This window comes from Lonchura striata, chromosome 7 (assembly GCF_046129695.1).
Source record: "Lonchura striata isolate bLonStr1 chromosome 7, bLonStr1.mat, whole genome shotgun sequence".
NCBI classification, from domain to species: Eukaryota; Metazoa; Chordata; class Aves; order Passeriformes; family Estrildidae; genus Lonchura; species Lonchura striata.
Window position 1 is genome coordinate 3114473 of NC_134609.1, and position 12689 is coordinate 3127161.

General features: G+C 45.8%; 1 protein-coding gene across 1 annotated transcript; it reads right to left on the reverse strand.

Moving 5' to 3' along the window:
- Window positions 1–401: 401 nt before the first annotated feature.
- On the reverse strand, window positions 402–1160 carry ADO (2-aminoethanethiol dioxygenase). Its single transcript, XM_021535775.2, has one exon. It carries the CDS (start codon window positions 1134–1136, stop codon window positions 402–404), a length of 735 nt encoding a protein of 244 aa, XP_021391450.2. The 5' UTR covers window positions 1137–1160.
- Window positions 1161–12689: the final 11529 nt, after the last annotated feature.

Below are 12689 nucleotides of genomic sequence, written 5' to 3' on the forward strand. Positions count from 1 at the left end.
GGGAGCCCCACTAGGAAAAGCCGGGGGCGCCTGTGACAATTCTTATTGCATTTACTCTCACTTTGGAGCCTGAACCCCCCCTCCCTGATGCGTGGCCCTAACTATTTACACAGGATGCTGGAATATTTCCCCGACCCTTCAGCTGAGCAGCTTAATCACGCTGTTCCCGCACATCGGCCCCAAGGGCATAAACACGGTCTGGCGCTTTATTTCCCCGACTCACGAAGCCCGCGATCAGAGGAAGGCTCTGACCCACGGCGCTCCCGCGAAGCTCCAGCCCGCAGGGGACACCGCGTCCCCGCGGTGCCGCTGTCCGGCGGGGGGCGGCGGGTTCCCCCTCGGCGGGCCGAGCGCTCACCGTCCCTGGCGGCCGCCGCCCGGCACGGGCCGCCGGCGGCGCCTCAGAGGCAGACGCGGGGCCCAGGGTAGGGCTCGCCCCCGCACCAGAAGTCGGCGGCCTGCGGGGTCTCCACCAGCCACACCTCCCGCGGCAGCGCAGGCGGCTCCGCGCCCGCCGGCGGCCCCTCCAGCAGCCGGTAGTAGTGGCAGTCCCGGCCGTGCTGGGGGTCGTAGGGCGGCGCCAGGATGTCGAGAAAGGCGGCAGGCCCGTCCACGGCGTCGATCTGGTGGAGGTTGTCGGTGTGCGGCGAGAGCAGGCAGGGCGGCGAGGCGGGCGTGTAGTGCTGGCGGGAGCGGAAAAGGGCGCGCAGGCACGGCCCGCCGCCAGCGGCGGGGGGCGGCGGGGCGGCGGCCGCCCCGGAGGGCAGCGTGTCCATGCAGGCGATGCGCAGCGTGCCGTACAGCACCTTCAGCATGCCGTTCATGCCCGGGTGGTCGTGCAGCGGGATGCAGGCGCCGCTCCGCAGCAGGAACACGCCCATGCTGAAGCTCTCCGTCTCGCAGATGTGCATGTAGCTGACGGGAGGCACCACGCCGGCCCAAGGCGGACCGTCGCCCGCCGCCGCGGCCGACGGCCCCCGCGGCACCAAGTGCAAGTCCTCGGCGCGCACCTCGTCCAGCAGCTGCTGCAGGCGGTGCAGGTTCTCCCCGAAGGCTGGGCCCGCCGGGCTGCGGAAGGTGATGCGCGCCTGCCGCGCCACCCGCTGGATCAGGGAGGCCATGTTGTCCCGGGGCATGGCGGAACGGCCCGGCCCGGCCGCGCGGGCGGGGCCCGGCGCCGCTTCCGCCACCGCCCCCCGGCCCGCCGCGCAGCCGCGCCGCCGCCGGGCACCACGGGGCTCGTAGTCCGGGCTGGGGCCCCGCCGGGGAGCGCGGAGGAAGGAGGGCAGCAGAGGTGAGGGGGCGCGGGGGCCGCGGGGCCTGCCGGCTGTCAGAGCTCGTGGCGGCTGCCATGAGCGCCGAGGGGAGACGGGCGTGAGGGGAGAGGGCGGCGGGAGCGGCCGCTGCCCCGGGGCTGAGGGGTCCCGCGCCCCGAGGCTCTGGCTCGGCTGTCCGAGGGGCTGCGCTGCGCCGGGGAAGCCTTGGCAGTAAATTGCCCATGGCACGTGTTTCCTCCCCGCTGGGGGGCTGGGGGAACGCAGGAGCAACTTGTTACTTGGCTTGTAGTTAAGCCGTGTAAAACTGAGCAGCGTAGTGCAAGTGCGGTGTCGTGGGCGTATAGCAGCTGCCCGCAGACAATTCATCTTTTATCACTAACTGCTCGACCCTAACCACGCCATTTCGGCGCAAACTTATCAGATTTGCGTTTTGTGGTACTCGTATTTCGGTATTGGGTCGAGGCCGTGCTGTACAGCATGTACTGTCCTTCATGCATCTCCTTACGGTCGCGTTTGAGTGTGCTTGTGTCTGAATTCGTTATCTTTAACCACAGGTGAACACCGACGTGCACACAGAGTTCCAGATGCCGATCCTCAGAGAATCCATGTGTAACAGAAAGGATGGATAATCTTTTGGCTCAGCTCCAGCCTGGTGGAGCCTGCATGTGGTTGTTTCGGGCTAATGTACAAAAAGGGTCATGCATTTTTTCTGCCAGGTTTTTATTTAATTTATGTATTTGTGGCAGCAGTCCTATTGCCTTCTTTCTAATTGGCATGGCTGTATGTAGCAGATCATATCTAAAAATCCTTTCATTTGAAGTCAGAGGTTAACCTGTTAGTGCTGAGATTTTTTAAACAAGGTTAGGCTCTGGTCACAGAAATATACAGACTCATTCCACCTTGAGTTCAATTACTTGCATGGATGTACAGCATTTAAGTACCATGGTAGGTCTAGGTTCTGAGAAACAGCTGAATGATATTACATAATCAAATATGACTCCAGGGGCTGCAGCCTGCCAGGTTTAAAATTGCATTTTAAAACCGGGTAAACCAATGTATTTTCTTGATTAAAGGCAAACTCTAGTTGTAAGATATGCATTAAGCTTAAGTAAGATACACATGGCGTTAAAATGTTCTTACACCTTATCACAGAATGGTTTGTGTTGGAAGGGACCTTAAAAATCATCTGATTCTTGGAACATAGTGCCATGGGCAAGGATGCCACCTGCTAGATCAGGTTGCTCAGGACCCCCTTAAACCTGGCTTTGAACACTGCCAGGGATGGGGGGGCATCCACAGGATCTCTGGGCAACCAGTTGAAGTGTCTCACCACCCTCACGTGAATGATAAATACTCTACATCAATCAGAAATACAAGTGTTGTGACATGTGATGGCCCAGTAGAGGATGAAGTACTGATGCTGTAGACAAAGATGTGTCTTGGATATTTTTTCCCAAAACTATTTCCTGCCCTCTGTAAATAAATTTGGTGCACAGAATGCAAATTCAGGTCATGGCATAGTTGCATCTCTCTCCACAGAGAAGGATGTTCATTTGACTTGCTGCTTTCAAGTTCCACCTGAAGCTACAAAGAACTGCAATCTTCAGCTGTTTGTTAAGTGCTAAGTGATTTGTTAAGTCTGCCGGTGCCAGTGTTGGGAGCACAGGGTGAAGATCGGGTGTGTATTTCTGCACCTGGCAGGAACAGGTCTGTGTGGCAGGATGCTTAGGATGAGGGGGCATTATCCCAAGTGGAGAGGGAGAGTCTTTAAAGGTCTGTGAGCCTTCCTGCATGGGAATGAGCTGCTGAGGATGCTCTCATTACTGTTGCATTGGTGGCAGCTGGCATTTTGTCAGAAGCAGAAGCTTCATGTCCAGTGTGCTCTTCTATTCAGCCCCCTTCACAGGGGCAGTCAATTTAATTATGAAGATGTGCACTGGAATTTTTGGCAGTACCATTATCAGTGGTAATGATAGATTCTTTATTGGCCACCTATTTGTGTCCTGCCCCAATGATTGCACTTTGCTTGCAAGTGGGGGCTAGTATACTCCCTTTTGGACACACTGGTTCTTTTTCTATGCAGCACAAAAATCAGATCTGTTGTGGAAACAAATGCTTGGTATTTGTTGTACATTGTGCACTTGGAGTAACTTGCAGTTGAAGGAAAGATCATCATGGAAAAGCAGGACCCTGAGTCTGAATTCAGCTTGCTCTTGCCTTGCCGAGTGGTATTAGGTGAGTTACTTGACCCTTTCACCACTTATTACTCTGTAAACCATGAATCATAAGTTCAAGGATGTTTATTAAGAATTCAAGGATGTTTATTAAGAATTTAAGAACATCTTTACATGGACAGTCCTGGTGTCTTATTAAACTAGTGATGAGGTTTATATTTGTGTAATTGATTGCCTTATAAGCACCAATGTTTTTAACTGCTGTATTGGTTGCCATTTCTAACGGATACAGGCAAAAATATATTAATATTCCAGTTAAAGCCTATATCACACCCACATTTTTTCAGTGCAGTAATATTCAAATAAACCCACAAATCAACCTCAACAGAAAAGCAAACTGTCCAGCTAACTGGCAGTTAAATTGACATGTTTTTCCTTCTGAAAGGCCATATTCTTAGCTGGCCTCTACTATATTGAACATATGTGAGAAGAACAATCATGGTGTAGTTGCTTGGCTCGGCTTTGGGACTCAATTGTGTTGGTCATGCAATGACCAAAGTTCAGCTCGGATGTTTTGTGATAAAGCCAGTGAGTGAGAGGTCAGGTTTGGGTTATGGTTTTGGCCTCCTCCTGTGATTGTTTTGTTTCTCCACACACTGAAAGAGAATGAGAAGTGTCACAGCTTTTTTCTCCTGCCCAACCCCACTATTTTCAGTCTCCTCCCCTTCCTACCTGGACTCCAAACTGTGAACAATTTCTTGCTTCTTTTTTTTTTTGCTATTACATATTACAGCTCCCTTCAAGTTTGTGAAAAGCCCTGGTTAATTCTTGCTTTCTTTTAGGGGTTGCTCCCCATATCCTCCCAATTTCTTTTGAGAAGTTAGAAGTCCCTATAACCATTGGATAAAACCATCTGTAGTGGATGAAAATGTCAGCTCCTCGTGTAGAAAGTCAGTGGTTACCTGTTGCTAAATGTTGTGTGTGTGTGATTTAAAGAGTCAGAGTTTGGACAGGCAGTACATAGGACAAAACCCAAGAATCTCTGTCAAAGAGCATATTTTTTGCAATATTCCTGCCACTGGATCTTTAAAGGTGTGTTTTGTTTTGTTGTTTGGTTTTAATAGCTGCCACTAATTGAGGAGCTAGATAGGAATGCTAGCCAAACGTGACTCAGATGAGAACAGGACTAAAAAGAGAGAAGACAAACAACATGTCTGTAATATTTGCTGGCTCTCCAGTAAAGGCTTACATAAAAGAAAGTTGGTTATCAATTATTCATCAGAGAATTTATATATCAGTAGAAACACAGGGGAGTGCTAGATATAACTGCACTGAAATCAAAAGGGGAATTAAGTTCATATATATACCAAACATCAAGCAGATCTATGCAACATTAAGGCTTCCACCCACCTTTACCACTTCTTTACTGAGATGCATCCTGCATTCCATTTACTGCTGGAGAGAGTCCAGAGGAGGCCAAGATGATTAGAGGGACAGAGCAACTCTCCTGCAAGGAAAGGCTGTGAGAATTGGGTTTGTTCAGCCTGGACAATGGATGGCTTAGGGATGACCTAATTGTGGCCTTCCAGTACCTGAAGAGAGGCTTACAAGAGGATGGAGATGGACTTTTCACTGAGGCATGTAGTGAGAGGACAAGGGGTAATGGATTCAGTTTGAAAGAGAGCAGATTTAGAGTAGGTATTATGAAAAACATGCTTACTGTGGGTGTGTTGAGGCACTGCACAGGTTGCCTTGGGAGGTTGCCCTGAGTAGCTGCCCCATCCCTGGTGGTGTTCAAGGCCAGGCTGAACTGGGCTTTGAACATCCTCGTGTAGTGCAAGGTGTCTCTGCCCATGGCAGGGGAGTTAGAACTAGATGTAGATGATCTTTAAGGTCAGTCTCTACCCAGGCCATTCTATGGTTCTGTGAACCACATAATTCACCCCCTGCTGACTCTTCATGTGTTGTAGCTCCTCAGTTAAATGCACTGTTTCTATGTAAAGCACATCATTAATGGGTTTTATTGACAGTTTGCAACGGAACAGCCTAGAGCACGAGTTGGAGTGACTCAGAGTAGGAAAGGCTGTGTGGCATGCAACTCCCTGTGCATGAATTTGCAGGAATAATGAGCCTTATTCTGATCATCTGAGTTCAGCTCTATTGACTTTGTGCTTTCCACTGCTGCAAATCCGCTCTGTGCTGGTGTCTCTGGTGCTGCTCAGGTTAGCCTGTGGTGGTGGGTGCTGTGAGTTAGCCATGGCCAAACTCCTTCTGAACTTGCTGTCTGTGTAGGGCCGACCCTGGGTGTGAGGAGGGGAGCTGCTCCCTTGCAGGGAAAGCCCTGTGTGTCTGTGCATGTCTGCTCACTCATTATCACTGACCTCAGTGCCATATTTACTTTTACCTGCTGTGTGATAGGTGCAGTAAAAGAGCACTTTTGTCCTAGCTAGGGTGTGATTCCACTCTCTCAGAGCCCGAGAATTGGCAGTAGGTAGCAGTAGGTTGGTCACTAACTCTGGGACCCCAGAGGGTGCGAGCTGTGGGACTGCCACTGCTTGTGCTATGCTAAGTAGTGGTCACACACCAACTCTGGAACAGCCTTGCTAGCAAGGTCTAAAGTAATCTGTTTCAGTAGCTTAAAGAGTTACTGCTGTGCCACTGAGTCACACTTGCTCACTCATAGCCTTCCCTCACTGCCAAAAATGCTTCAGCACAGAGTATCTTGATGCTAAGTCTTTCTTTCTCACAATCACGAGTGAGGACTGGGTATGGTTGTCAGCAGGTCAAGCCATAGCAACTTAATTGTCTTTGGTTATACATGTAACACATTATTTTAAGAATAATCTTTCAGCAAGAGAGAGAACTACGTAATTTCTTAATGACTTGGGATCAAGCTTATGCCAGTGGAGATCTATATAGGGCTAATCAACAATGACAAATTTAAGAAGGAAAGAACAGCCAAATAATATTTTTCAATTTTAAATAAATAATATATATATTTTTTTCATGGAAAGACTTAGTATTCAGCAGCAAAAGAGGTTAATGATAAAACTTAGTGGGTAAGGTATTTAGTGGGATGGAAATTTCTTTCAGTAACGTCTCGGTTCATTCGTAAATCCAATAAAATCATTCTCTGTCCTATAGGAGAATGGTCTGTGTTAGACTCCATGCCTCTGTGGGGAGGAAGGAAATTTTATTCAAGTGTTGAAGCAAGTGAAGTGGACTGAGGGAAGCAGAAGGAAAAGGCCAAGACCTGCAGAACTGCTACAGCTACCCATGCATAGCACTGATCTCTCTTTGAGAGAACAACCAGTGTCTGACTACTTCCAAATCAAAGAACATCAAGTAGAAATCATTGTCAATTAGTAGAGAAAAATATCAAGGAAAAAGAGAAGGAAGAGATGCTAGCGTGGGTAAAATGGCAGTGATTGAGGTCAGGGAGATGTTCCAGAGAAGCAGCATCAAGAGGTGAGTTGGTGTGGTGCACGGAACGAGGCAAGGTGGGAACAGGGAAGTTTGATTCCATGACATACAGCTGCAGATGAACAGCTGTTAAAGGGGACATACAAAACCCTTTGGAAGATCAGTGCAATGTGTAGGCTGGGTTTTGAAGAGTGGATTGAAATTATGATATACAAATTTTAATTTCTTTAAAAATTAAGATAATAGTGGTGTGTTTGAGGACACAGTGACAAGTCACAAGTTTGGAAATGACAAATCTTTGTCAGAGCCATAAACCTTTGCTGGTTGTGGTTTAATGCTCAGAGTATTTATGTGACCACAAGCCCTTTTTAGGGTGGAATAATATACCTGTCAGTAACATGCCACTTCTGCATATGTAGAACTTAGGATGATTGAGGAAAAACCTACAAAGTCGTCAAGGTATAATGGCATGTTAGTTCAGATACTAAATATCTTTATTTTACTTTTGCATTTCACAGCATGGTAACAGAAGTGTGGTAGATTTTTCTTGGAAAATTAGAATGAATTCCAGCAGAAACAGATGCAGAAACTAGATTTTTTCCTGAAAACTAGCTTCCACTATTTCTCATAGAAGGATCAGGGCCTAACAAGCCACACATCCTTACTGTTGGTTTGGGGTTTTTTTTAATCTTCAGGAAAACAAAATTCTCCATGTCTCTGTGTTAAAATGATTGGAAATTAAACTTAGGGGGATCTAGCATGTGATTACTTTTTTTAGACAGGATTTTCTTCATAGCTGAATTGGACTGAGATTTTCCCCCTCACAAACCAGATGGTAAGTGATTCAGTACTTTTAGCAGTAGAAAAATGATTAGTTTTCTTTCCTCGGTAGTTGGTGTGAATGTACTTTTCTTTATCTATTTACATATTACATAAACACATTTTACCAGCATTTCTGTACATAGGTTACAGTCCTGATCCTGCAGATAGCCTTGCACACAGGAATTGACATGGCTCATATAGAACTATTTGCATGGAACTCATGACAGTGTTGTAACTGTATTTGTATCTTTATGTATGTACTTAAATTTACAACACTGTATGAGGATGCCAACACATTTTTAAGGCCACAAAACAATTGTGTAAGTTTGAACACTTTGCTTTCTTTTCAGCGAACAAAGTCTCTGATCTCTTCTGCTGTGTTCCTGTAGTAGGCTGTAGGCCTGTGTGACATTTGAGTTATGCTAAAAGTTTGTCCTTATTTCACAGTGTAAATTCTTCCTGGTGTGCAGGGGGAGTGAGGTCCTCATTCATGTAACCTTTTGGACTTGTACTGGTGTTACTCCCTTTGGAAAGGATTGCAGTCAACAGTAACAAATATTTGGGAGAACATTAAAAACAAATCAGATGAGTACTCGATTTATCAAGGTTATCTGCATCTATATTTGTTGGTGTATGCATAATACTAAAGAGAACGTATGTGTAACCCATATATGCTGTGTCAGCATGTGAGGATTCGAGGTTGAAGGCTCTGAAGCTGTTACTAGATTTACACTTTAGGCAAATACTATATTACAGTATCCAGTCACTCATCCAGTCACCTATAGAAGAAGGTGCAAGTAAGGTTGTCCAAGCAGCGTGACTGATGTCCTTTCCAAGCAGTTAAGAGCTGTTTTGTAAACTTGCTGTGCTTTTACCCTAGCTTTACCTGGGAATTAAAATGTTGAATGCATTGTCTCATACTGCTGTTTTATTGAAATGCTAATACTCCATTTCAAACACAGTGACTATATTCCTTGTTTATGAACCTGGCTGTACACACCTGGAACACAATTATCTGATTTGCTTCTTGGTTCCTTCTTCATGTAGGTATGCTCTGGTTGAGTCACTGGAGGATTTTGCACAGAGGAGATGGCTAGCCCCTTGCCTTGTTTTCCAGGCTTACCAGAGAGTTAAAACCCACTTATTAGCATTTTTTTCTTGAAAAATGTGACAACCTTCTGCTTCCATGTATTCTAATAGGGAAAAAAAAGACATATGAATTAGCATCAGAGATACTGTGCTGTGACATGTCAAGTTTTTCCCTTCAATTAAATTATTCAGTTGAAGGGTGTCAGGAGGAGCTCCTTGAAACTAGCACTATGTATTTGGCAGGGATCAGTAGTCAAGCTGGGGCGATTCAGTGTGCCTTGTGTTTATGAAATAAGTTACTTCTCCCTTTATGCAAAGGGAAGTATTTGAGGGAGTTTGCCTCTCAGGCTGTGTGGTCACAGAAGGTGGCAGAAAACTGTGTCTGCAGGGCACATAATCCTGTGGGATGGTGCTGCATGGGGTGGTGTGTACCTCTGGTCTGAGGTCAGACTGCCTGATGGGAGGAGCAAGAGCTTGTTCAGTCACAGCCTGTCATTAACCTCATCATGGTTGTACCTTCATTAACTTCATCATGGTCACAAGTGCTCACATTTCTTATAACTGGGAATTGCTTTATTACATTACCAGAAGAAAGTAGAAGCGCAAAGCAATGGTTACGCACTTCTAAACACTGTGTCTGTAGAAGAGCAGAGCAGTGACTCCTAACCCAGCTGTTGTGGGCATGCAGAGCAGTGCAATTAAGATTTCTGTTCTCTCAGGCTGGCTGTGCATGCTCTTGTGCTCGTTGTAATTGACTGACTGGCAGCAACATGCTTCTTTCTCAGTGCACTTGCCCTGGTGCCCACTGGCACCCAGCTGCCCGTCCCTCGTTGGCCAGGTGTTGTACCAGGAGTGTTCCCATGGCTGTGACATGGATAGCAAAGGGGGTCCAGGCAGTTAAACCAGAGTGATCTGTCAGTCAGGAAGAATGAGCAAAATTTGCCCTCAGTGTGGAGGACACTGAAGAAACAGTGTTGGAGACCAGTTATCTGTTGACTCCTTTGGGTTCCATGAGTAAATACTGTGGAGAAAACTTGGCTCAAAGCTTTGGGGACCAAGTAATTGATGCAAGCCCTGGGTTACATAGGACGTAAGCATGGTTTTATAAGTACAGGAAGTACTGAGGAGATTTCTTCTGGTTTCAGTTCATAATAGGGAACATTGTGTACAGTTTGTTTGCTTGATTGGTTCATTTTATTATGTGTAAATATACTGTAGAAACAAGTTTGCCTTTTGTTCAGTGGTACTCATCTAGTGTGCTTCTGGTCAATCCAGCGAATTAAGGGGAATAAGTAACATGCTCTGTCAGTGAAACAAAGTCCATTTAAAATTAAGGCTATGGGGGATATGGTGAGGCTGCAGAAGTGTTAGAAGGACAGTGAGCAGAACTGGTAACCTATGCCACAGAACAGAAACCTTCAGGTCACCTGTGCCACAGGCACACCACTCAACTGGCGAAGTGAGCTGTTCTCCTTGTATGGTATGAAACTCTGGCTCCACTGATATTAATGAAAATGACGTGGTTTTGCACTGGGAAAAATGAGAGCAGAATCTGGCCACTTGTTAATGGCTTTTTGTATTGGAGACTGAAATAAAGTGGCTGTGTATGCAAATAATTGTGTAAGCGTAAATTCTGAATTACTCCTAAAAGAAGAATTCAGTATTTAATTGTTGGAAATACAAACTGTTTGGCACAAATCTCCTGGTTTGGCTGAGCTATACTTGACCTGTGACAGAGAGAGCAAAGGTGATTTTAAGTCCTGGAATCCCAAGGGGCCAGTGTGTACTGTAACTCAAGCCAGAGTGTTGACTGCTTTGTAATTACAGATGCTTATTTTGTGTACAAAACCAGTTGATTCATTATCTTTTGTTTCCATTATCTCATCTCAATCTTTTTGTGTGAATCTGAGCTATTTGAGTTCAAGAGAATGGCATATAACTAGAATTAAAAAAAAGGGGGCATGATAACAGAAAGTCGGTTGTTCTGATATAAAGATGTTCTGATGTAACCAAAATGATGGAATTGGTTAAATCTGTCTGCAGAAACTAAAAACTTTGTGAGAAATCTAAGAAGTTCAAAATAACCTTTCTTCTACTTCATGACCTGCATTTCTTGCAGTATTTTGACCCATGCCTTGGAACAAGGATAGTTTAGCTCTTAGAGTATGAGACAATTAGAATCAGCCATGATGCTGTAGCTTAACACTCTGTCACTCTTCAGCTGTGCTTCAGGAACCAGCTGGACTCCAGGAGCTCTGCTCTTTATGTATGTCATGTGGTGAAGATGGCTTAAGCCATCTTCATTTTGTTAAATTCTTAAGCTGTGGTAATCTCACCATAAGTTATCAGCTGTCCTTATGCTTAGAAATGTGGCCATCCCATTTTAAACTCTGGAGAGTAGAGAATGTTTTTCCTGGAGCCAAGATCTCTAATTCTTTCAGCTTTCAAAGAGCCTCCAGTATTTGATAAAATAAGTTTTACTTGCACAAGCTAAATATTGCCACTTTTAAGTACAAGTGTTGATGGTGTGGAGAGATGTGAAATTTTATTGGGCTACAAGTGTGAGCCCAGAGCTGATGGGGTATGTTTGAAAATAGTTCCTGGCAGAAGTTACACTGGCTGAGAATCAGATGCTCACACTCATTCCAGCTGACATCAGTGGAAGATGCACACACGAAGTGAAAGTACTGTGTGGCCTTTAAGCTTCTGTTCCTGTGGTACATGAGGTTTTATAGTACACAGAAGAAAGGAAACATTCACTTTTCCAGGTATTTGTTACAGAATGGGTGTCTGATCTATTTCAGTCTGCTCTGTCTGGGGAATGTCTCCATGACTTTAGTGAAGTGCTGTGCATGCACAACAAGGAAGCTTTTAGGATGGAATTTGTAATACAGGACTCATTAACTGATGATAGTGGATAATTTTGAAAGAGATGAGTACAGCATTTGCTGCTCACTTAGATCATAGAAATAACTTCAGGGAATATGTTCACCAAATGGAGATGTTCTCTAAAATGCTTGCTAACAGGTTACTTATGATTCTGCATGCCAAAAGCAGTAGCTTTTTCTCCAAACCAAACACAAAACTAGATTATCTTTTTTTTTTAATTGAATGAGGAGTAAATGTGGAAATTGTTTGGGTTATGTGGATGTTATGTAAGGGTCACCAGTGGAAAATCAGGCCCAGTGCTTTATATGTTTGTCTAAAGCAAGTGGCATTTTCATTTTGTTTTTCAAGACCCCTGAGGTCTTGCCCACAACTGTATCAAGAATATAGTCACTTATTCTCCACCACACAGAAAAAATCACTCAGTCAAGTTTCCCGTTGGTGTGTGTCTCCTCCCTTTGGCTGTTTGTTATTTTGGATGCAGCTCTGTGGGGCAGGAACTGTTGGTCAGCACACCAGAGCCTGTGGGCACTGCTGGAATAAAGAGAGCAGCTCTCCTTCCACTCTGCTGCTTCATGTAGCTGGGGGCTGAGCTGAAGGGCTGGTGGTTTGCTTTTCTAGGTGAACCCAGGGAAGCAAATGGATTGCATGAGGAGTCCTGCATCACTCTGGCTGGCTCGGAGTGTGGCTGGATACATCAGAAATCCCAGAGCTTCTCAGTTCTCAGCTGTGTGTCCTACAGCACCATTCTCCTGGGAACTGAGGTTACTGGATTGGAGGATATGAGTTGCATAAAAAAGTCCCAGGCCCCAGGAGTTTAGGAGTGACAGCAGAATAAATACTTATAACTTGCTTTCATGTTACATGGCATGGGACTTGCTCTTCCTTGCAGATGACTTATCCAGTGCTGTTTGGATGTGCCTGCTGCTCTGTGATTGCTCCTAAAGCCTTGATTTGACAGCAGCCTCTGGCATGCTGTGGGCCACCAGATCTGCATAGCAACAGACCCGCCAGTCTT

Coding starts and splice junctions, on each gene's coding strand:
- ADO (XM_021535775.2), bottom strand. CDS start 1,136: ATGCCCCGGGACAACATGGCCTCCCTGATCCAGCGGGTGGCGCGGCAG.